The 25,834-nt window shown below is 44.9% G+C and overlaps 1 protein-coding gene across 1 annotated transcript; it reads right to left on the bottom strand.

Moving 5' to 3' along the window:
• Positions 1-227: 227 nt before the first annotated feature.
• Positions 228-25,265, bottom strand: Mx1 (MX dynamin like GTPase 1). Its single transcript, XM_060370841.1, is given in 15 exon segments — positions 228-801; positions 2,232-2,477; positions 4,558-4,634; positions 5,233-5,391; positions 8,655-8,796; positions 9,208-9,228; positions 9,230-9,331; positions 9,756-9,834; positions 14,552-14,750; positions 15,216-15,354; positions 15,587-15,741; positions 16,348-16,485; positions 17,461-17,653; positions 21,725-21,851; positions 25,244-25,265. Coding segments are annotated over 14 exon segments (1,980 nt in total). The 5' UTR covers positions 21,824-21,851; positions 25,244-25,265; the 3' UTR covers positions 228-570.
• Positions 25,266-25,834: the final 569 nt, after the last annotated feature.

The following is a 25,834-nucleotide window of genomic DNA, read 5'->3' as shown; positions in this document are numbered from 1 at the left end:
CACACCAAGACTGCTTTGCATTCCCTGCAGGCCAGAGTCCATGCACAAAGAATGCATGCACATCATAGTTTTTCTTTTCAAGCTTGTCTTCATTTGCTACAGTCCCTAGGAAGTAAACTTCCTTGGTTCCCAGTTCCTGAGGGGTTGGCTTTAGTGACCCATCTTTTCCCACTTGCCCTCTACTCCCTGAACTCCTTTGCAACCCCTTCCCCCCAATTCAAAGTGAGTCAGAGAAAAGCAGTTTATTAGTGATGCAGCTCTCAAAACCATGGCCCATTTGTTCATCAGATACTTGTTCCTGGTAGGATATACAAAAGCAGGGTTCTGAAAAGGTAGAGGGCAAGGTAGAAAAGATACTGAGAGGGAAGCCATTGTCCTGTGAGAAAAATGGCATCCTCTACCCATCTAATTCCTGTGTTTGGAGAGCCTCTTCCTCATCTTAGAGTTAGTAGAGAGCTCCCTTTCCCATATGACTGCTACACCAATACAAGGCCAGGGGATTAAAGAAAGGCAGAAGCTCTTCTGTCCCGGAATCAGTGTCCAGGAGACACAGGGAAGGACAGAGCCAGCTTAACCAGGAAATTTGGCTAGTCGGCGGCGAGCCTGGGACAGCCTTGCTAGCCGCTCTTTCAGGAATTTCCTCTTCTCACTGGTGTCACTGTGTTCCTTCAGGAGCCATCTATAGGAATCTTTCTCATGCAGGAGCTGAAGCATGCTCTTATGCAGATGCTCAGCAAACATCTTCAGGATGAAATACTGGATGATTAAAGGGATGTGGCTGGAGATGCGGTTATGAGCCTCCTAGAAGAGGGAGACACAGAAGGCTTCAGGGAGAGGCGCAGGGAACCTGAGCTTACCTTGTCATTTCTGAGTAGTGAGACCCTGGCAGGTACAGGCCTCCCTCAGGCCCCTCAGTGTCCTGGCAGAGCATGTCTAAGATGGCAGCTAGGTTCTGGATTCCACCAGTTTCTCTGACTACCAAATGGACTTTCAATGGAAAAGAGTAATATGTAATGGAACACACTCCACAGACATCCCAACTCCATTTCCAAATGGCTGATCCCTCTGCTCAGAGCATTGCTTGCCTGTCCTAAGACCCAGACTTGTAGGCAGCAGGGAAGCAGGGCTAGGCAGAGTCCTAAATGAACTGCTGAAGAAAGTCAGTCTCCACCTGCTCTATCCTCTCCTAGCTGTCAGCCCGATTCTCCCCGTCCTGACACATGATGACTCTCAGTTATATGACACATGCTGGTGGTTTTGCAAGGTGCCTCTGTGGTACTCATTTCCTTCTTTAGAATACAAGGATACCATGACCACAGCCCTCTGGAGATGGTAATAGATGTGTCATAAAACACTAGAATAAGAAGATGCCAGGCAAGTGCATGGTCACAGGTAGGGCACAAACTTCAAGTCATGGCAGGACACAGGTTATGTGTTCTCTGACCACAGAGAGCGGGGTTTTGGCCTGTCTCCAAATGACAATGGGAAAGAGTGAGGTACAGAGATGGGGGCCTCATAGAAGGCACAGAGACCCCAGGTAGCCAGTCATGATTGCCTTGGGTGGGAATGCGGCCTTAGCAAAAAAAAAAAAAAAAAAAAAAAAGAAAGCCCTGATAATGCTATGACTTGTAGGGCCAATGAGGACATTACACTCTGAGAAACAAGCCAGACAGGAAGGAGAAAAACTCTACTACCCCACTTGTTGAAGGAGTTGTCAGAGTCCCAGAGACATATAGCAAACCTGATATCTATAGGTATATGGCCATAGGACCCAGGAGCTAGGGGATTGGCCATATGACAAGGCTGGTTCTAGCAGCCATTGATTAGGACAGAGGTCTGAACACTATAGGATCACCATGATGTTTCCAGGTCCCTGTGGCTCTTACTGAGTAGGACCCTTTGTACCTGGGTTACATCATGTGTGATCCACCAAACAGGTGTTGGGACCTGGCTTCCACTTGATGAATGCATGACACCCCAACCCTGTGCTAATGGCCCCCTAGCTATCACTTGTTCTCAGGATGGGGAAACTACATCTTACAGAGAAGAACACTGATGTTCTGAGAGTCTAAGTCATGCAGTCAGAGTCACATGGGCCATAAAAGAGGCTCCCCTAGAGCTACAGGACAGAGCTGTCTTGAAGCCTCCTTGCAGACTCATAGCTTACACAGAAAGACACACAAAGGGAACAAGCAGCCCAAAACCCAGTTCAAATGTGTTCACACATTTACCTGGCGGTAGGCATTCAGATGTTGGAAGATCTCAGCCATGGATGAGTTCTGCAAATCTTCGGACTTAGAGGCAGTAGAGGTCTTCGCCTTCTTCTTCTCGTCCTCAGCTTCATTCTCTCTGACTTTCTGCAAGGCTCCCCTGTAAACTTGGTCCTGGCAGTAGATGATCTGCTCCATCTGGAAGTGAAGTCGGATAGACTTCTCTGCTTCTTTTTCCTGTTCTAATCTGATATCTTCAAGTTTGGACTGCAAGGACAGAGAAACACAAGGCAACAATCATCAAGAAATGCTTACCATGGAGTAAGAACACAGGACACACAACAGGTCCATGGTGTCTGGTTACCTGGCAGACACAAAAGCAGTCATTACCTGGAAATAATCTCTGTTCCCCCTTGCTCAGCTCATCTATGCAGAGGTCTCCTGAACTGAAGGTGGAAACTAGGGTAAGCCTGAGCCAGCTGTGAGTAGCCCCCTTCTGCAAGGGTCAATCTTCAGTGTCAACTTGACACTTGTCCATTTTTATTTTTAAAGATTTGTTTATTTATTTTATTTATATGTGTATTACCTGTGTTTGTGCATATAATATTCATGTAAGGGCCCACAGAGGCCAAAAGAAGTTGCTGGAATCCCCTGGAACTGGGGTTACAAGTGAATGGAGCCACCAGATGTGGGTACTGGGAACTGAACCCATGGCCTGTACAAGAACAGTAAGCATTCTTAACCACTGAACCATCTTTCCAGCTCCTTGAGTAGATTTAGAATCACTCAGGGAAACGAGCCCCTGAGCATGTCTGAGAAGGTTTTTCCAGAGATGTTTAACTGAGATGGAAGAACCAGCCTAATGTGGATGATGCTATCCTATAGTTTGGGCTTCTGAACATGAGCATTCATCTATTTTTCCCAAAAAGAGCAAAGTAAGCTGCTCACATTGCTTACTTCCCTGTCTTCCTGGATAGGGTACAGGGTACAGGGTAATAGACTGTACCCCCTCAAACCATGAGTCCAAACAAACCCTTATTAAGTTGTTCTTATCACAAGGAGAGAAGGAATACAGCTAGGCAAGGGCTGGGGACATGTATGGACTTACATCTCTGACCCAGCCACTCTCCTTGCTGTTTGAGCAGCTTTGATATCTACAGTAAGGAGGTAGCTTCCACCAGAGAATGTGCAGATTAGAAGGGCTTGCTTTAGGTCAGTCATTCTGTGGGTGTCATGTCCTGGGCTTTCAGGACAGCCATAGAGGACCACCTTCACCTAGAGTGCATCCTGACCTGACCGTTGCAGGGGCAATCTATTTAAAGCTGGTTGTGCCCCCAGATGCATCTCCCATTTACCACACCTTCCAGGGAGGCCTCACTCCTCCGGTTTTGGGGAAACAGGCCCATCAGACATCCTAGCTGTAGCCCAGGCTGGAGAACGACAAAGCCAGTAGCTACCTGTGCAGGACCTGTCTGCCTGGGCAGGTGCTGAATTTCTTGGCCATGCCAGTCCCTGTGGAGGTAGAGGCATTTTCTCCTTGCAGTGTTTCCCTCTCAACAGACACAGTTTCACACTTAGCACCCTCACTGTTAGAATCCAGCACACACTGCTACTCTGGCCCTTAGAATCCAGCTGCTCTTCTCTTCCTTAGCCTCACAGAATATCAGCTAGCCCAATAAGCCAAAAGGCTTCCAGATGCCTGGATTTCTCACCTTGGGAAATAAGTTTTTAAAGACACATCACACATATCAAAGGACATCAACAAAGTATCTGGTGATTACTAGTGGCCACAATTCCCTACCCTCATTACTTTCCCTTCTGCCTGCTGGGGTATCAGAGAGGCTGGCTGCACAGTTATAAAACCTTCCTCCTTTAAGAGACTTATTAAATAGGGACTCTGAGGCTGTTCTGTGGGTCTGATCCCTCTTCAGACACCTACCAGGGTGCCTGTGGCCCTGGGGCCTGATTTTCCTGAGAGCTACTGGTGGTCTGTCTGTCTGTCCATGACACTAACAACTCTTTTAATAAATGTCTTACTTCCCACAATTTATCTCAATGTTCCCCTTGAGCCCCACATCTGACATCTTTCACTCAATGTCAGAAGTATCTTCCTGAATACAGGCCTGTGAGCCCCCTGACAGGTGTTAGCATTCATCTCTGAATCCTGCCTACTTCTCCCTCCTCTCCCTGCCCCCACTCTAGCCAAAAATCACCAGAAATCTCATCAATAAGATTAAAGCAGGAGCTTAAGCCTTTTCCAAACAAGCACAGAAAAGCAGAAATAGTCTCAATCCAAAACACCTATTCTCTATCATCATTCACTGTGCTTTAAAAATACATGTTTTACCTTGGTAGTTCTGTGGAGATTAAAAAACTCTTGAAAATTTTTTTCAGAAACCCTTGAAAAGGCGACTCGTACCATTTCTGATTGAAGAGAAAAAAAAAAGAGTTTAACATGGTAAGGGGTAAGATGTGTTCACATAGATGCAAAAGCAGGGCAGGGGTGATGAGGTAGATGCGTGCTCTTCTGTTCTCTCATTTCTCTTCTCCCTGCCCAATGAAGAGGGAGTTACAGCCAGGCTTCACAAATCCCTTTATCTATCTATATCTTTCCATATCTATCTATATCTATATCTATATCTATATCTATATCTATATCTATAGATAGATAGATAGATAGATAGATAGATAGATATCTGCAGAAGGGTGGTCGTCATCTTGCATGAAGGATTCTGGCTATGCCCTTTACAGGCTTGAGCTAAGGGCTTAAGAGGTTAGGTGACTTTGCCTTCTGAGAGCAAATCCCTGTGCCCACAGGGTCAGAATGGACTAAATTCCTGAACACCCCAATGGCATCTCAAGCACAGAAAACCTGCCACCTAATAGAACCAGCCCAGGAAGACGCTGTGAGGTCTAGCACTGCCTTTGTTCCCATCTCAGAAATAAAATGGCTGAGAGCAGCAAAAGCATTCCTCTGTGAGACCCTGAACTGCACTCAGCAGCAACCCAGTGTAGCACTCACCAGTGATCTTATGTAGCATTTCTATAGCTGGCTCTTCCAGGGTTTTGATTTGTTTTCTTATAATGTTCTCAAATGTTCTGTAGTTCACAAATCCTGGCAGCTCTCGGCCACGGTACTGCTTTTCAAATGTCCAGACTTCATTATATAAAACGTCATAACCTGCAGTAGGAGGTGACAGCTAGTTGTTTTATACAACGCTTGCAGATTTTTCTAAACAAACCCATTCAGACTTTCTGAATTTACCAAAATAAAGTGAAGCAAATAAATGTCTGCAAATTGAAAGAAATATTCAGGGTTACAGGGGAGAATGCAGTCTCAACACTACTTCGCTTGGCTGAGACAAAATCAAGGGCGAGAGACCATAGCAGAACCTGACATAGCGGAGACCAGAGGAAGACACTGCCTCAAAACGACCTGGAGTGTGCAGGGTTATGAATCCAGCTGGATTTAGAAGAAGGGTCAGAGCACATGGCTCACCAAGCCCTGTGGCTCTTAGACAGCATCATGAGCTGGGTGGGTAGAGAGGCACTCCTCAGCAAGGAGTGACAGGGCAAGTAGCTACCTGGATGTCCCCAATGCAATTTGACCCCCTCATGAGAGACAAAATACTTAGTCCCTCTTCCCTCTACTGGAGTGGGCAGCAGACTCAGATGGCCTCAGCTTCTTCTATGATGAACTGGTCATGTTGATGTTTTATCATTTTATGTGTATGGGTCTTTTGCTTGCATGTATGTATCTACACTGCTTACACAGTGCCTCCAGAGGCCAGAAGAGTGTCAGATCTCCTGGGATTGGAGTTACAGATGGTTGTGTGATTCAGCATGTGAGTGCTGAAGAGCAGACCTTTCTTCCTCTGCAAGAGCAGTCAATGCTCTTGACCACTGAGCCATTGCTCCAGTCTCCAAAGAACACTTTTTTAATTAAAAGAAAGATCAGCTCAATAAACAAGACTCTAAACTTATCCAGAGAGTTGAAGTTAAGCTCTACAGTCTAATCCTTGATTCTGGAGAGTTTCAGACACCCATGGAATCACTGCTCTCGCCAGCAGTTAATTAGTGCCTCCCTTTCTTCCTTCACCAGCTCCACAACTTGTGCTCTGCCTCCTGTCTATACTATGTGTACATTCTAGGTGCTTCTGAAATGGAATTAACATGATTCAGGCCCCTGTGACTGATGGTATTCACTCAGCATCCTGTCATCCAGGCTCATTAGCCTTGCACCTTTTGTCTCCACTTCTTCTGTGAGGGTTGAAATAATCCACTGAGTGATACTAAGAGATGAATTGCCTTCCTCAAAATCCTTGTGCTGTGGGATAACCACTCAGCACCTCAGGGTGGGACTATCTACAGGTGATCTTTTAGAAGAACTTACTGCGTATAGAGGAATGTGTTATGGTGGTCTCTAATCCACTGAGTCTGTGCCCTTACAGGAACTGACAAGGACACAGAAACACCTAGAGTAGAAGATTTGTGAAGACATGGGGAGAAGATGTCAGGTTCAAGGCAAAAGGACTTGTTTGTTGTCTATTTCCTGTAGACATCTTTCCAATTCCCACTGGGAGTGGAAGTGGACAGTGTGTGTTCAGCTTTCAGAGGGGTGACTCCTGTAATCCACGGCAACTGTGCCATTTCACAATCCCCACCAGTGCACCGGGGCTTGCTTTCTCCCTGCCTCTCTTCCAGCACCAGCCAGTATCTGCCTTTTGGATTCTAATTTCCTTAGGAGTTGGGACACAAATTATCCCTGTGTTTTAATTTGAATTTCTGATGGTCAATGGTCATACATCTTTTAAATGTTTTATTAGTCATCTGTGTATCTCCTTTTTGGAGTGTTTTTTACAGTACTTTGCCCATTTTCTGACTGGATCTTGTTCTTGTATCTTGGAGTTGTAAAGCTGCTTCATATTCTGTTCTTTAGGCCCTCCTCTATCAGATGTAGTGGCAGACACTTCTGCGGTTTTGAAATGGGACGGACAGAGGCTCTTCCCTGGAGTGAGGACACACTGCAGAGTCTACAGTGTTTGGCCTCAGTGAATTAGTAGTGGTGTGCGCAGCAGAAATGGTAGGCCCAGTGGGGACATAGAGTCACAGCCTTTAAATAAATGTCTCATAAGTCTCTCTGCAAAAGCACATTGTTATCCAACCTGAACATCTGCCACAGCCTCCACTAGGGACTGACGGATTCCATGTGTGGCCTGCGGAGACAGAACATTCCACTTTCTATATCTGCCACTCAGAAGCAAGAGAAGCTGTTAGTCTGAACCTCTGATTGGTTCATCAAGCCCCTTCAAGGAAGGCAAAGTCCCTTGGAATTCACATCATTCATAGCAGCAATGAAATGTGATCAAAAACAGATTTATAACACTTTTCCTTGCTTCAGATTCTAAAGATGTGAAGATGTAGAAGTGGGGCACTGCAGAGGTAGAGTGCTGCATATTATCTTCTCATTGCCATGACGAAACACATTAAGATGCTGTAGGCTGAAGGCCTGGATAGGCAGCAGTTCCCTCCAAGATTAAAACTTTCCATTTTGGAGGGAAGTACCATAAGGCACAGGATGTTAGAAAGGAGGTGAAAACAACAACAAACAAACAAAACAAAAAACCAGAATGTTTCTAAGGGAGTTGAAATACTACATTCCTCTGGGAAGCTCCTAAAATTGGGAAGTAAACAACTCAGTGACTTTAGGAAGTCCCTGAAATGGATGAGAATCACTAGGCCCCCTTCTCAAGTGTATATAAACAATAGGGACTGATGAGGGTTACTCTCAGATAAGTTGGGCTGCCTGGAAGAAGCATAGACAAGTCAAGCTGTCTGGTAGAGGCTCAGACCAATTGAATTACCAAGAATTAACACTGTATAATCTGTCTAGCTGCCTGCAGGCTATGCAATATGATCCAGATTTCAGGGGTCATCACCTATGCTTGCGTGGGTTTTGAGGATATAGGTGTCTTTGAGTCATTTCTGTGCCTGTGATCACCCATAGCCCTACAAGTAAACCCAATAAAACTCCATGGTTCACCAAGTTTGACTTTGATGTATATGTAATTTGGTCTGTTGTCAGTTCCCTATCTGATATTATTACACAAGTTCATAAGTAGAACTTCATTCCTATTGTACTGATATTGAAAAGTGAGCCTTTATGAAGTGACCAGGACATGATAGCCCCATCCTTATACAGTGATGTGTGTTCTCAGAACAGAGGCCATAGGAATCTGGTTTTTATCTTCCTTACAAGAACCAGGCTAGATGGTGCCATCTTGGAAGCTGAGAGGGAGCCCTCCATCAGACACTCATCTGCTTCTGGTGCTTTGTCCTGGGACTTCTCAGCATTGAGAACTGTGAGTGATGGACTTTTATTGTCTATAACAGTAGAGTGTAAGACTGCTAAAAACAGCAACACAGATCGACCAAGATACTCACCTTGTTGGAAATTCTTTTGAATTTCCTTACTCCATGACAAGAATTCATTTCGGAGCCTGGTGAATAGGCGGCACTCTCCTTCCCCCACATTCTCTTCCCCTTGTACAATGGCAGTGATGTCCTGGTTAAAAGCATTGATTTTCTGTCAAGAAGAAAAATATCAATATAAGCAGAAATCTTTCAAGCTTTCTTGAAAGATGGTCAAGGTGGTAAAAGGACATTTGTGCCCCTGAAGGCAGGAGAGCTACCTCATCCTCATGGGCCCAGCAGAACAGTATGGAAAAGGGACTTTTGCAGTAGGAAATACCTCCCTTACCCCTCTTCTTTGAAATCCTCAGAGCAAACTCTTATCTCAGTGTAGATGAAAGAAAAATGCCCCCTATCTCTATCCTACACTCAACCATGGTCTCTGTCTTGACTCTTTTTTTAACATTAAATGGTCAGGATGCATCTCCATAAGTTTTGGAGGCATGAGTTTTGAAGAGCACCAGACAGAAATTCCTGTGTAGAGAGTGATGCAATCATCATGCCCAGAACAATGGACAATGCTCACTTCAATGAGAAAGTAGGTTTTTTTCATTGTCATCTTCTGGTATGTCTGCACCGTACTTCTGCAGCTCCTCACTTGCACTCTGGTGACAGTTCTTTATTTGATTTTCTAACAAAGGCAGAGATTTCTGAAATGGAAAGAGGTAAATGGAACATAGAAAGATAGACTGGAATGCAAAGGGGCCCCAAGCCTATTCTACAAAGTCACCATGATACGTGGGTAACATTCTGAAGTCCTGAGACAATTTTCCCAAGTGGAAAACTAAGACAGTTTGAGATGCAGACTCACATAGAAAAGTGAACTTGGCTACTGTATGAAGAGCCTGTCTTGAACTCAAGCTCTCATGATCAACTCCAGAATGAGGTACTCACAGCCACGCCACCCAGAACTTAAGGATGACAGCAGCAGGAACCAGCACAAAGCCTCCTGATGCTAGTAGTCACCAACTCCCAACACAACATGTCTGTGCAAAGAATTCTTGGCCAGCTTGTGTGCCTAGAACTGTCCCAGTCCCAGCTTAGCTTGAGGAACACACAGCCAACCCGGCTTACACAGATGTGTGAGATGAGCTCCATGGTCAATCTCTCTGCCAGGCAGGGCACTGTGGCCTTCCCTTCGTCTAGAAGAATGCTGAGGGAACAGGAGAGAGGATCCTATCAGACTTGTGCAGGAGCATGTTTGCAGCCTGCTGTAGAGGTCGGAGCCAGCTTGGGTTCTGCCAATGAATAGGTACCTTGAGATTGATGCTCATGGAATACTCAGAGATGGGATTGTAGAATGATGTAGGGAATCAGCTCAGCTAGCTCCACATTGGGCTGCAATGATCCCTCTCAGCTCATGCAATAATCACAGTAAAATATGCTCTCCAAAAAATGTACACACAGCTACAGGTATGTTATCATAGCACATATGTCCCCTTCATGTGTGATACACATGAACACACACACAAGTTTACAACACATCCTTCCATGTGTGATATGTGAGTAAACACACACACATCCTGGAGTGACCTACCCCCACACATATTATATCAACTAGATATGAAGGTTTGTTCCTGTATTCACAATTGTTAATTGCTGTACAGTGCCAGATGCTGGCAGGACATATTGTATTGTCATTTCTGTAGCCCACAATACCTGCTTTCTATATATAAATGTTTGTTACTTCCTCACTTGTCCAAAAAGATGATTCTCTAAAATTGCCATGTTAAAAAGCAGCTGCTGTGGGGGTGTCACATGGCCCTCAGTCTGGCCAGAACACTGTGGTATAGGCACGAACATAGCCCTGCTGTGGAGCTTCTCCCACTATCCCACTATGCTAAGAGCTTTTTTTTTTTTTTTTGGTATGAGAAAGGAGGGTGTTTTTTAATGAATAAAGAGCTGGAGGCTGGAGCTGAGGCAGAGGGAGATCAGGAGCAGGACAGGGAAGTAGTAGAAAGAGCCAAGTAGTAGAAACACAGTGGCAGGGAAGGCCAGTTGAGTCTAGATGGCTAGCTGAGGGACTGCCCCAGAAAGCGGGCTAACAGCTTTGTACAGCTTTATATATAGATGTCTCCATGTCTTAATATAAAACCCCAAGCAGTACCCTGGAAAGTACCTGTAATATGCATGCATAATACATATTACTATAATATTAGTATACATCCTTCCATATAGGCTACACACATTCATAATACACAAGAAAATACATTACATATAGATTCAGGTCTTTACACAAATTCACTGACATTTATTTGCATGTATATGATGTATATGGAGACACACCCTAACCCAAGAAAGAATTTAAGCCATGAGCTCTTAAAGGATGAAGCTATACTATTCCTGTGCTACCAAAATCTGTTCACACAGTATACTGTTATGCCTTAGGATACAAGGCATGAGGGAGTAAGAGATCCTCCTGCCTGTAAGTGACATCTTACTCTTATTGAAGCTTCAGTTTCTACAGTGGTCAATTTATTTAAACAGATAGACAAGCAAACAAACTGTGGTAGAATAGAAACAAAGAAATTTTTTGTTTTACTCTGGGTTTTTTGAACCAGGGTCTCTCTACATAGCCCTGCTTGTCCTGGAACTCAATAGACCAGGCTGCCCTCCAGCTCATAGACATCCACCTGCCTCTGCCTCCCACATGCTGGGATTAAAGGCTTGCACGCAATGGCAACTTTTAAAGCCAGAAGGGCCTGGAAAGAAGTGTTGCAAGTTCTGAAGAAGCACAACTGTCAACCCAGACTATTATACCCAACAAAGCTATCTACTAAAATTGATGGAGAAATAAAAACTTCCATGATAAAACCAAATTTAAGGAATTTAGGGCTGTTAATCCAGCTTTACCAAGGATCCTGAAAGAAATACTGGGACCTGAAGAAAAGGACATCATGATAGTCTATCAAAAGTGGTCAAAGAATACCATAAAAACAAAAACAAAGCCAGTCATGGTACTACACAGATCTCTGTGAGGTCGTGGCTAGTCTGGTCTACACAGTGAATTCCAGGACAGGCAGAGCTACATAATGAAACCCTGTCTCAAAGTAAAAACCAAAACCAAACCTAACAGAGCAAACCAATGAGAAGAATTAGCACACATCCATCAATAATAACGCTGAATTTTAATTCTCAGTTCCCCAATAAAGACAGACTAGCAGATTGACTCTGTAAACATAATCCTTCTTTGCTGCCTCCAGAAAACAGAGCTTACTATCAATGATAGACAACCTCGTAATAAGAAAATTGACCTAGGCCATAAGCAGGTTAGCTATTCTAATATCTGATAAAGTAGACTTCAACCTAAAATTGATAAGGAGGGGCACATTATACTTATCAAAGGAATGATCTACTAAGAGGATACTACAATCTTAAACATACAGATACTAAAAAGCAGGGCTACCAATTTCATTTTAAAATTCTATTAAATGTAAAACTACAGCTTGATTTCAACTTGCATTAATAGAAGGGTCATCTGAACAAGAGCTAAGCACAGAATCATTTCAGTTAAATAATGTCAGAGATTAAATGGAGCTTTGCCTGGTGATGCACTCCTCAGGCAGGCAGATCTCTGTGAATTGGAGGCCAGCTTGGTCAACATAGTGAGTTCCAGGACAGCAGATAGACCTTTTCTCAAAAATAAAAACAAAACAAAAAAAATTGGACCTAACAGACATCTATAGAAATTCTACTCAAACACTAAAGAATATTCATATACACATTTTCTCAGCAGCCTATGGAACGTTCTCCAAAATCTATCACCTATTAGAACACAAATCAAGTCTCAACAAATATAGGACAATTTAAATAACATCCTTATTCTATCTAGTCACAACAGAACTAAGCTATGTATCAACAGCAATAAAAACGACAGATAATACACAAACTCAAGAACACTGAACAACACACTACTGGATAATGATTGCATTAGGAAGAACTGTGGAAATTTAAAAATTTCAAGAATTTTCTGGGTGGTGATGGCACATTCCTTTAATCCCAGTACTTGGAAGCCACAGACAGGCAGATCTCTGAGTTCAAGGCCAGCTTGATCCACAAAGTTTCAGGACAGCCAGAGTATGAAAAGAAATCCTGCCTTGAAAAACCAAAATAATAGATAGATAGATAGATAGATAGATAGATAGATAGATAGATAGATAGATAGAAATTTTAAATCTAAAAATTGAATGGAAATAAAAATGTAACATATAAAAATCTATGGGACATAGTGAGGGAGTCTTAAGAGGAACATTTACAGCATAAATGCCTCAAAGATAGCACAAAATTAGTAACTTACTGATACACTTGAAAGCCTTGGAAAATCAAGAGCAAACAACACCACCAAACAGAAGATTGGAAGAGATAATCAAAATGAGAGAAATAGAATTGAAAAAAAAAAAAAAAAAAAAAACACAGAGAATCAATAGAATGAGAGTTGGTTCTCTGAAAAAATAAAACAAGATTGACAAATCCTTGGCCAAATTAGCCAAAAGAGACACAGAGAGAGAGAGAGAATAGAAAGAGAGAACACAAATTAATAAAATCAGAAATGTAAAGACAGCCACTGCAACAGATTCAAGTGGAGTGCAGAAACTCATAAAGACATACTGTAAAAATCTATATTTCCTGAAACTTAAAAGCCTAAAAGACATGGATGAAATCTTAGATGCATACAACATACCAAAATTAAGCAAAGATGAAATTAACAGTTTAGACAGATTCTTAATCAGGAACGAGATTGAAGCAATAAGAAACACACTGCCAGGACCAGAAGGATTCACTGCAGAATTCTATCAGACCTTCCAGAAATTTGCATCAGCACTGTTCATATTTTCCATGAAATAGAAAATAAATAGCTCCCAGATTCTCCTCTATGAAGCCAGTATTACCTTGATAACAAAACCAGATATAAACAAAACAAAAAAAGAAAATTACAGACCACTCTCCTGGATGAAGAAATATGCAAAAGTTGTCAATAAAATACTGGCAACCATATCTAATCTTCACCACAATCAATTGCTTTCATCCAGAGATGTAGGGATGGTTCAACATATGTAAATCAATTCATATTATCCATCACAATGAACTCAAAGACAAACCCTAAAATCATCTCATTAGACACAGAAAAAGCATTTGACAAAAATCCAATATCCTTTTCATGACAAAAGTCATGGAGAAGCTAGGAATGGAGAGATCTTGCCTCAACCTAATAAAGCCGACACACACACACACACACACACACACACACACACACACACACACACACACACCTACAGCCATCATCATTCTAAATAGAAAAAAAGCTAAGAGTTCCCATTAAGATTAGGACAGTCTTTTCTTTTCAAGGAGAATGTTTCTCTAGTCGAGAGTTCCAAAAGTCTTGGTGGGGTTTTTAAGCCCTCATTAGCAGGTGCTTTTGGAAGCCCAGCTCTTACACCTGTGTCTATTGCTGTCTCGCCCATTGCTGCCTGGATGTAGTGCATCAAGCAAGGGCCTGGCATAATTTCTGCAGATATGGAACAGTCATTCCTACCATGGATGCTAAACTGACACCCAGCACAGCTCAGTACTGCTTTTATGACATGTCAAAGGCACAATTGGGTTCTGGGTCTCTTACTTTTCCTCTGCTCTGCTCTAATTGTGACTCTGGTACCTGTGCCATTTGACTGTGGTACTTTGGCAAGTCCCCTCCTCTTTTTCACTACTTATTACTCTTTAAGGACTACTTTGTGCATTTTGCTTTTCTTCAGGAAAGTTCTACAGTGGTTCCCAAGCTGCACTTGCCCTCAGGCTTTTACACAAACACCTCTCATGTTAGGTCTGCTCTTGTCCAGCAATTCTCACTGCATGGGGCATTACGGTAGAGGCACCTGAAATGAGGGTGTTCCTTGAAGAAGGCTTGCTCCTTCTGAAGAGCCTCAGCCAGACTCAGCTGCTCCAGGATGTCCTGCTGACCCCTGCACTTGACTATCATGTAGCCCTTCTTCAGGTGGCATACCAAGTTCCGCACCACATCGACAACCTTCTCTTCAGTGCCTTTGTCCACCAGATCAGGCTTGGTCAAGATCCCTGAAGGACAGACACTAAAATCAGAGGACACACACTGCCCCAAAATAGCAGGAAATGCAGCTCTCACTGGATACCAGGAACCCACCCTTGACTGAGGTAGACAAGGTCTATACAAAACCCATGGAGATGGAAACCCACCCACAGAGACATGGGCAGGTGGCCTTGTGAAGACACGAAGCCCTCTATCAGCCGCACACCCCTCCCCTGCACATCTGGCCACCACCCAGAGAGACAGTGAATGTTCATCCTTCACTCTGTATGGACCTTATCATGGCTCCTAAGCTAGTGATTTCAGCCCATGCTTGCCTACATCTGGTTCCTCATGCCTTTCCTACCAGGGAGACAAGATGAGGGGTCCTTTTCTCTCAGTGGGATCCTGAGTGTGCCCTAAGCTTGGTCCATCTGGATCTAAGGGATGTGTTCCACCTGTACCTACACACCACTGCTATCTCCCACTCTCCTCACCTATCGTCCTGTCCCCTTCAGGGTCCACTTCCTGAGCCATGCTCAGGGCCTCTGTGGTGGCAATGTCCACATTGCTGGGGACCACCACCAGGTTGATGGTCTCTTGTTTTTGGATGTATGTCCTGATGAGTCTCTTGATCTGTAAGAAATGAGATAGTGACACTTTGTTATGAAGATGGGATCAAGAGTGAGATGGTCCTGAGCATCCATTTCCTTCAGGCCCTAGCTTCCATGGACTGCACCCCTCAGTAGTGAATGCTGGCCATCCAGTCTCATTCCCACCTTCACAAGGTCCATCTTAAGATCCCACCCTTGACATACTCCAGTGCCTCTTGCAGCAGTATGTGTCAGAGTAGAGTCTAGAGTCTTACCTGGTGTCCTATGTCTACAGGCTGGTTGCCTACAGCCACCCTAGTAATCCCAGGCAGATCAATCAGAGTCAGGTCTGGGACATGTGGGGAGCTGACATCCAGACTAATGAGCTTATCACTGATCCCCAGCCCTACCCCAGCAATGAAGTTCTGACCTGGAAAGGAGGAAAAAGATAGCATGGTCAAGCTTGGTGGAGTGGCATAGTGAGACTTGAAGGCAGATGGAAGGGATCTTATTCCTGGGAACTCTGGGAAAGCATGCCTTAGCTATGCAGTGACACCTCTCCCCTCAAACTCAGGATCTTGTACTAAACAGTTGGGTTGGTCTTTGGCTGGTTATATTTTGAGGTTCTAGACACTTTTGGAGGTGGAACCACACTGGAGGAAGTAAGTAGGTTACTGGGGCAGGTCCATATGTCTTATTTTTGGCCCTTTCATGTGGCATTCTATTTCCTGTCTGTCACCCCTTGTCTCTATCACAATAATATCCCAGTATTATAGGGAAAGTTGACCAAGGACAAAATATTCTAAATCAGGAGAGAAAAAAGGCATTCTGTGAGGAATTGTGCCATGGCTACAGAGAAGGAATGCAAAGCCACTTCTGTCCAGGGGTCCTGGGTGCCAGCAGGTCTGAGGGGGTTTCAGCTGGAACAAGGTCCTGACAGCTGACTCAGCACTCATCATGACTCAGCACTTCCCCTCTGACTCCAGGTACAGTGTTGACAGGCTGTCAGAGAACAAGGGACAAACAGTATGCTCACCTTTGTTGATGGCCTCTTCCACCTGTGAGGGATCAGAGAGCTCCACTTCAACATCTTTGTAGGTGACCTTGCCCTTCCACTCTTCTCCCTGTTCCAGCTTCTTCAACTTCAGCACCAGAGGACATCTGGTGACAATACCTATGTGATGAGCTCTGTGATAATCCAGTGCTCGGCTGCACACAGCCCAGTATGGGGCCTTAGGCTAAAAATGTTCACACCTTCACACACTTATCAGAGCAGTTTGTGAATGGAAACATCTGGCCTCACTCTGATGCTCCCTGCCCAGAGTGACCTCAGGCCTCCTTCTGGGAGGAACCTTCTGGGAATAGGAACCCCAGTCATGTTTATGCATTTGGGGTAAAAGCTTCCAACCCCTCGGCCTGGTAGCTAAGGAGCCCTTGGGAGAGTTCCTCCCACTGTGGTCCCCTCAGCTCCATGGGGACCTAGGAGAGACCTTTAACATGCCTGACACCTTCTATTAGCCCCTACACATCCTAGTCACTGTGTCCCTCTGGCCACCTCATCACACCCCTGCTTGGTCTCCTTCTAACTCCTGCCTTGTCCATAGCATTTTCCCAGGGTCTCTGAACCACGTTGGCTCTGTCCTCTCCCTGAGTGGTCAACGGCTCTCTCAGCCATAGAGTTTAAGTAGCAACACTAACCTGGACATCAGTCTCATCTCTGAAGGGAGCAGTCACCTCAAAGGAAGGGGCTAGGGACCTGACCATTCAGTCAGAGCTTCCGCAAACTGTTGCTTTCAAGTGACTCACAAAATGTACAATGGGAGAGTGTGCTGGACTGAGAGGTCCCCCACCCCCAGCACACATCCTCAGCCCCAACACCTGCAGTGACTTTTTGGATACAAAGCCTGAAAGGAGTCACTTAGGCTGATAAAGGGTTTGAGAAGCATTGCGGGCAGAGCCCTAACCACTGAGACTGGTGACCTTGTGAGAGGGAGAAGCCTGTACAGAGGAAAGCCAAACAGGAAGACCTCATGGGAAGCTATGCCTTGATCTCCATCTTGCTGTGTACGCAGAACTTGGAGGATATCTGTTGCTATCTCTGAAATCCCAGGGCCACGGCCTAGCAAGACAATAAGCACTGAGCTCTTACCACTGCCTCTGGGGAGGGCCACTCCTGAGAGGGCTTCCAGCACAGAGCTCTTCCCTGAGCTCTGGTCCCCAATGACTGCGATGGCAGGCAGGGCCAGGTCCTGCTCCACACCCAGGGCCCGCAAGGAGTCAATGAGGTCGATGCAAGGTCGCACCTTCTCCTCATACTGCCTGCAGAGATTGTTCACAGAGTCCTAGATGAGGGGAAAGTGAGAGTGAGGACATGCTATACTGGAAATACTCCAGCAAGGCCAACAGAGTTCAAGAACAATATACATATTGTTAGAATCCCCAAACAGTGAGAAATTATTAAAAATATACTTGAGTGCCGGGGCCAGCCGGGCAGAGTTGAATGGTTCTTGAGTTGGGTGTGAGGATTAAAATTAATAAAATAAACACACAGCACACAGGAAACTTTTTAAAGGTCTAGACTCGACAGCCATTGCAAAAGGCAGACTGCTGCAGCAAGCAGTGCCAGCAGTCAGTCTCAAGTGCTGCCTCATCCTCTGCCTCCAGCCTTCTGACCACTTTATTCTTTGAGGAGTTACTTTAGCCAGTAAAACATCTCAGAACAATAGGTTAATTTGCGCAAGGAGCCTGAGGAAGGGGTGTAACCCTCACAAGCTATCCCACCTGTTGTCACAAACAAAAGGAGATGGACTTGCAAGTTCTCCTCTGCCATTAGTAAAAGGCCTCCTAAAAGCCATCTCTCCACCGAGATTTAAATATCAAAGCAGGCCACTGAGTCTTGGCTCCCGACACTGGAGGAAATAAAAAAGCATTGATTCTTCTCTCTTGATGGTGAAAGAGACAGGATCCATGTTACTGTGCATGGCCAAGCAGGTGCCACATGCTCCTGTTTATCAGTAATGGAGCATGCAAAGGTGACCCCTGCATGGGACTCATCTAGACCCTCTGCACAAATTGCACACAAATTACAGTTGTGTGGCATGGTCTTCTTATGGGACTTCTAACAGTGGGAGGAGAGGCTGTCTCTGACTCTGTGGCCTGCTTTTGGTACCCTTTCCTCATACTGGGTTGCCTCATCCAGACTTAATAAAAAAGGAAATGCCTAGCCTTACTGCAACTTGATATGCCAGGGCTGGTTGATACCCATGGGAGGCCTGCCCTTTTCTGAAGAGAAATGGAGAAGTGGATGGGGAGAGGGGAGGGTTTAGAGAAAAGGAGGGAGGGAAAGCTGAGGTCTGGCTGTAATATAACTGAGCAACTAAAGAATTAACTCATGATCCATCACAGACCTAGGTGGAAAAGATATAAAAGTAGACATTCTTGAAAACAACACAAAATCTACAAATGTGGGTTAGGTCCTGATTTCTTAGAAATGACTCAAAAGGAACAATTTAGACAAAAAATTCATAAAGTCAGCAGAAAGAAAAAGGGCATTAGCCAGGGACCAAATGTTTGCAAAGCATATATCTGACATACTGGTATGTTGGTTTGAATAAGTTAGGCCCCACAGATTCCTGTGTTTGGCTGCTTGGTAATAGGGAGAGGCACTGTTAGGAGGTGGGTGTAGCCAAACTGGAATACATGTGGCCTTGTTGGAGGGGCTGCATCAAGACAGTCTCCTGGCTGCCTTCCGATCAAGATGTAGAACTCTTAGCACCTCCGGCACCATGTCTGCCTGCATGGTGCCATTTTCTTGCCATGGTTATAAGGGACTAAACCTCTGAAACTGTAAGTCAGCCCCAGTTAAATGTTACCTTTATATGCCTTGGTCATGGTGTCTCTTCACAGCAATGAAAACCCAAACTAAGATAACTCGGTTTCAGCCTAACACAGATGACACTGACAACTCCCTAGCCAGTCTGGTCTGACCCCACTGAGCATGCCCAGGACACGGGCTGGGCGGGTGGCTGGGTCTGAGACCTTACCATGCCCATGGTGTTCAGCAGGAAGTCTGAGTCCTGGCAACATTTTTTTCCTGCCCTTGTATCATCAATTCACAACAGTTGATAAAATAGAAAGAGCAATAAACTAATGCACAGGTGCCCCCACCCGCAGGTGAAGGAAACAACCTTTGCCAGGCCCAGGACACACCTCCCTGCTCCTACCCAGCACTCTCCTTCCAGCAGGTCCCTCTGCCCCAGGCTCTGGGCAACCATAGCCTTGCTTTTCAGTCCCATGTGCCTGTCTCTCCCCAAGCTGCTCCCCGTGTCGTAGCCTGTGCTGAAGCTTTCTACACCGTCACATAAACATTTCCTTTGCAGCTCTGTAGACTGTTGACCTTCCTTCACAGGGGGAAGGTGGACAGGGTCATGGAATCTTCCAAGAGTGCCCACTCTTCCCAGTTGTGTGAAGTTCTGCTCTAATTGCACATGGACTTGTTCCTCTGGGAAGGCCAGAGGATATTATGTGAGAAGGGGTGAGGGGAGGGAACTTCCTCCCCACAGCCTTGATACAGACCTTTCTCTGCTGTTGCTTTAAGGACACCACATTCCTGCTGTAAACCCCTCCCTATTGCTCTGCAAGGAAGTCTAATAAACCTACTCAGGTTCACCTTGGTTTGTTCTTGGGACCTTAGAAGGAGGTGCATATGTTGTCTCCATCAGGGAAAGGATTTTAGCAATAGTACTCCACACCCCAGGCCTTGCTCCCAGCAATGGTGCACCAGGTTTCTGGGGCTTTGTTGCTAACAACAACTGTGCTCCTAGGAGGTGCAAGAATCTCACCTGATCCTCCAACAGAGCACACCTGTGCCTGTTAGAGCAGGTGGCTCCAGCACTACGACTCTTACTCATTGTGTCTGAGGGTGTAGAGGAGGAGGCTACGCTACTGTTGCAGGCCTGGAAACACGGAAATCTAAAATCAGTTCCTATCTGCCTAGAAGTTGTGCTGAGGGACCATAGGTAGCCTGTTTCCTGGTCGGAAAAGGCCAGTTGCTCGCAAAGCATGTGGGTGTGAGTACATATGAATTAGATATGAAGCACCCCCAAAGACCTCCTTGTGAAGGTTTGGTCCCTAACTGGTTGTTCTTGGGAGGTGGTGGGATTGGAAGAATTGGGGACTACTGGGTGGGTAGACATCATTGGCTGCATGGCTTTGAAATGAACTTAGACCCCAGACATTAGACATCAGCATTGTAGACCAATGTCACCTAATAGGCATGGGTTGTTGTTAGAGCCATACCTGCTTCAGGGTGTGACTGGCATACTCTTCACTCTACCTACAGGTGGGACTTCCTCTCTCTCAGAGGACCTTCACTATATAATTCAGACATTTTACTTTCTCCTGGTCCTTCACCCTTTCCCCATTCCTGCTCTCTCTTCTTTGCTTTCTCCCTTCCTCTCCCCCCTCCTCTCTCTGCTCCTATGTACCTCTCTCTCTCTCCTTCTGGCTTCCCCTCCCACTCTGCTCCCTATAAGCCTGCATTTATATAATTTAACTTTGTCTCATCATTAGCTCATTCCAATTACAGGGCTTTGAAAGAGTCCTAATTGTTATTTGTAATCAGTTGTAATCTCTGAAACTGTGAACCAAATAAAACTTCCCCTTTATAGGTTGATTTTGTTGGGAACTTGATCACAGCAACAAAAAGCTGACTGGTACATTGGGTTTGAGTTCCTTCTGCCCTTCACTTTGAGGATTATAGCCTGGCAAGAAGGAAATGCAAACAGTGATTTAGGGAGATGGAGAGGCAAAGCCCCTTTTCATTGCCTGTGACCTTTGACACTGTTCTTAATACTGATTTTTAAAGTGTTAAGCTCTACTTAGACAGGCAGCTAGGCTGCCCAATGTCCCAAAAAGGGAATGACAACACAGTTCTTAGTAACAACTCAGTTGTACTGACTCTTTTCAATAGCCATGCTGAGAATCTCAATGTGAAGACAGAATGTCACTGCTAAAGGGAGATTGTCCCAAGGTCAGACAGTGACTGGGTCAAAGTGGGACCATGCTGATGGGCCTCCTTCCAGACTCCAGGTTTGGTTTCCAGCAACACTGGATCTCAACTCTCTGAGAGTAGACACCAGGTGGCTTCTTCCAGGAGGTGGTCTCAGTGAGTCCCAGTGGGTTGTATGGGCAGGGGGCAGCACATCACTTCCTGGGGCCCTAATGATACCACCTTCCCCAGACAAAGATGGCATCCTGGACACATTCAGTGAAGGACAAGAGAGGGCCATTGGTCTCATGTTGGCACAAGCAAGGTGAACAGAAGACACACATGTGCATCCTGCCCCAGGAGGGTCCTCATCTCCAGGGGGTATGACATGAAGCAGCAGCCCTTAGATGAACATGGGTCATACCTGGTTGTTCTCTCCTGGGCCAGTGTCTCCATTGATCAATAGGTCAATGCATGAGGTGTCTGAAGCATGGCCTCTGCTTTCTTCTGTGCTATGAACCATCTTCTAGTTCTTCTTACAATTGGGCACCCTATGTAAATGAGGATTATAAATTAGAAAGCCCTGGAAAGGACTGTAGAGATGGCTCAGCTGATAAGAGCACTGTCTGTTCTTCCAGAGGTTTTGACTTCAATTCCCAGAAAACACATATATAGATGGCTCGCAACCATCTATACTGCGATTTGATACCCTCTTTTAGAATGTAGGTGTGTATGCAGATAGACAACTCATACACAAAATAAATAAAATCTTTGGGGCCAGAGAGATGGCTCAGTGGTTAAGAGCACTGACTGCTCTCCAGAGGACTGGGGTTCAGTTCCCAGCACCCACATGGCAGCTCCGAACTGTCTGTAACTCCAGGATCTGACAACTTCACACAGACATACATGCAGACAAAACACCAAATGTACATAAAATAAAAATATTAAAAACAAAAGGTCTATTGTGAAAATGGCCATCCTGCCAAAAGCAATCTACAGATTCAGTGCAATTCCCATCAAAATACCAACTCAATTCTTTACAGACCTTGAAAAAAAAAGATTCTCAGCTTCATATGGAGAAACAAAAAACCCAGAATCTCCAAAACGATCCTGAACAACAACAAATCACCTGGAGGTATCTCCATCCCCAATCTCAAGCTGTACTACAGAGCAATAGTAATAAAAACTGCATGGTATTGGCACAGAAACAGAAAGGAGGATCAATGGAACCGAAGAGAAGACCCAGAAATAAACCCACAGACCTATGAATACTCGATTTTTGACAAAGATGACAAAACCATTCAATGGAAAAAAGACAGCATCTTCAACAAATGGTCCAACTGGATGTCTACATGCAGAAGAATGAAAATTGATCCATATTTATCACCCTGCACAAAACTAAAGTCCAAGTGGATCAAAGACCTCAGCATAAAACCAGATACTCTAAATCAGTTAGAAGAAAAAGTGGGGAACAGCCTAGAATTCATTGGCACAGGAGACAACTTCCTGAACAGAACACCAACAGCACAGGCTCTAAGAGCAACAATCAATAAATGGGACCTCATGAAACTGAAAAGCTTCTGTAAAGCAAAGGACAGCGTCATCAAAACAAAACGACTGCCTACAGATTGGGAAAGAATCTTCACCAACCCTTTATCTGACAGAGGACTAATATCCAGTATATATAACGAACTAAAGAAGCTGAAAAGCAACAAACCAAGTAATCCAATTAAAAAATGGAAAACAGAGCTAAACATAGAATTCTCGATAGAGGAATATCAAATGGCAGAGAAACACTTAAATGCTCAACTCATTAGCCATCAGGGAAATGCAAATCAAAACAACCCTGAGATTTTACCTTATACCTATCAGAATGGCCAAGATCAAAAACTCAAGAGACAACACATGATGGAGAGGTTGTGGAGAAAGGGAAACCCTCCTCCATTGCTGGTGGGAATGTGAACTGGTACAACCACTTTGGAAATCAATCTGGCACTTTCTCAATTAGGATAGTGCTTCCTCAAGACCCAGCTATACCACTGCTAGGTATATACCCAAAATTTGCACAAGTACACAAGGACATTTGCTCAACCATGTTTGTAGCAGCTTTATTTGTAATAGCCAGAACCTGGAAACAACCCAGATGTCCATCAACGGAGGAATGGATACAGAAATTGTGGTATTTTTACACAATGGAATACTACTCAGCAATCAAAAAGGAGGAAATCATGAAATTTGCAGGCAAATGGTGGAATCTAGAAAAGATCATTCTGAGTAAAGTATCCCAGAAGGAGAAAGACAAACATGGTATATACTCACTTATATAGACCTACAAAATATGATAAACATAATGAAATCTATATACCTAAAGAAGATAAACAAGAAAGCAGACACAGGGTAGGATGATCAATCCTCACTTAGAAAGACAAATGGGATGTGCATTGGACGTATGACAAGAGTCTACCGCAGAAGGCATCTGAAAGACTCTACCAAGCAGTGTTTCAAAGCAGATACTAAGACTCAAAACCAAACCTTTGGCAGAGGGCAGGGAATCAAAGATGGGGAGTTAATATGATGTGGAAAAGATAGGAGCTCCACAAGGACCAAATATATCTGGGCACAGGGGTCTTTTCTGAGACTGACACTCCACCAAGGACCATGTGTGGATGTAACCTAGAACCTCTGCTCGGATGTAGCCCGTGGTAGTTCAGTAACCAACTGGTTTCCCATAGTAAGGGGAACAAGGACTATTTCTGACAGGAACTCAATGGCAGGCTCTTTGACTTCCTCACCCCCCAAGAGAGGAACAGTCCTTCTAGGCCACAGAGGAGGACTTTGCAGCCAGTCCTGAAGATACCTGATAAAACAGGGTCAGATGAAAGGGGCGGAGGTCCTCCCCAATCAGTGGACTTGGAAAGGGGCAGGGAGGAGATGAGGGAGGAAGGATGGGATTAGAAGGGAATAAGGGAGCGGGATACAGCTGGGATACAGAGTTAATAAAATGTAATTAATAATAAAAAATAAATAAAATTAAAAAAAGGTCTGGGAAACAATTTTCTGAACATTTGCCAAGATTTACACCAAAGATACAAATATTACAACCTCCATTCCTTTCCTGTCCATCCCAGGGGTCTGTGCTTCTCAATATCTCCACCCTGTCATCTCTCCTTCTCCAGCTGTTTGTTCCTGATGTGGGAGGAGGATCATGAAAGGAGAGTAATTCTAAAGGCACTCATGGAGTCTGCTAATCTAGAAAATTCTTCAGGCACAGCTCTCCTTCCCCTGCTTTGGAGAGACCTCATATTACAAGGGGGTTCCAGGCTCCAGAGTGAACACTTTCTTACTCTCAGCTTGAACTTCACCTATTGATCCATGGCTGTCTGGATTAGGCTCATTGTACAATCAAGGGATTCCACTGGTCCCCAGGCCTGTGTTCCATGGGCAGAGATTCCTAGTGACCAGTCAAAACAGCGCTTAGGGAGCCTGTTCCTTTTCTTCTTACTTTTCTGAGATCTAAACCCCCATGTGCTGAGATCTAAACCCCTGCAAATCATAAGCATGTACAATTCTGCTGAGTCATCTTTGAGACTTGGTGGATCTCGGCAGCAGAGCAACCTCAAGGGTCACCCTTTTCTGCTCATTCTGTGCTCTGGCAGCCAGCTGCACTGTCAACCCGAGGTGCACCTGCCCATCCGGACCTTGGTCCAGTCAAGCAGAAGCTGCTCCCAGCACTACATCAACCGTTTTTTTTTCAGGGGAGCTTCAGGACATCCTTGGCTCCTGTCTCCCCACTTCCTAGCTCTTTCCCACTGCAGATCCCATTGCACAGAGACCTTAAGGGCAGCCCCACCACATTGCATGCAGGCTCCTCCCTCATCTAAAGGTCAGGGTCAGGCACACACAAGTAAACAGCATTCCTGCCCAGGTAGGCCTGTGCTCATACCTGCTGTCCTTGGGCTGGCTGGCTATGCTTCTACTTTTCAGTAAGCAGTAAACCTTTGCCTGTGGACTCTGTATGCCATCTATCAGTTATCCTGAAGAAAGATTCCAGTGGCAGAGTTCCCCTATTGGGAATGCATTCTCAGACAACTTAGTAACAAGATCACCATGGGGTTAGAATTCAGATCCTTTTACTGTCACAACCCCTAACCAGCCCCTACCAGGCCTGTCCTGAAAAATTCTGAGATCCTAAGAGTGGGAGCCTTCCCAGGTCCATCAGAGTGTTAAAATGGCCACAGAGAGACTCACCTCTCCCAGGTTCCTGCCCTCCACGTACCCCTGCAGTTAAGCCTTTGAGAATCTAAGGTCTGAGGGACACCCTGAACTCTGACAGAGGTAGGGGTCTTCAGACTACTCAGAGCATCTCCTGCCTGGGGACTGGGAAGACCCTAGACAAATGCTTTTCTCCACACAGATCCTCTCTATCAGCCTTTCCAGCAAGGCCCCAAAGCAGGTTCCTGCCTGCACTTCAAAGCCTGCCCCTGGGTCTCCTGGTTTCCTCCCATTCTTAACAGGAGACCTCCATCTGCTTTCC

The sequence above is a fragment of the Meriones unguiculatus genome, chromosome 17 (assembly GCF_030254825.1).
Source record: "Meriones unguiculatus strain TT.TT164.6M chromosome 17, Bangor_MerUng_6.1, whole genome shotgun sequence".
Classification (NCBI taxonomy): domain Eukaryota; kingdom Metazoa; phylum Chordata; class Mammalia; order Rodentia; family Muridae; genus Meriones; species Meriones unguiculatus.
The sequence above is the reverse complement of the archived record's forward strand: the minus strand, read 5'-3'. Positions and strand labels throughout refer to the sequence as shown.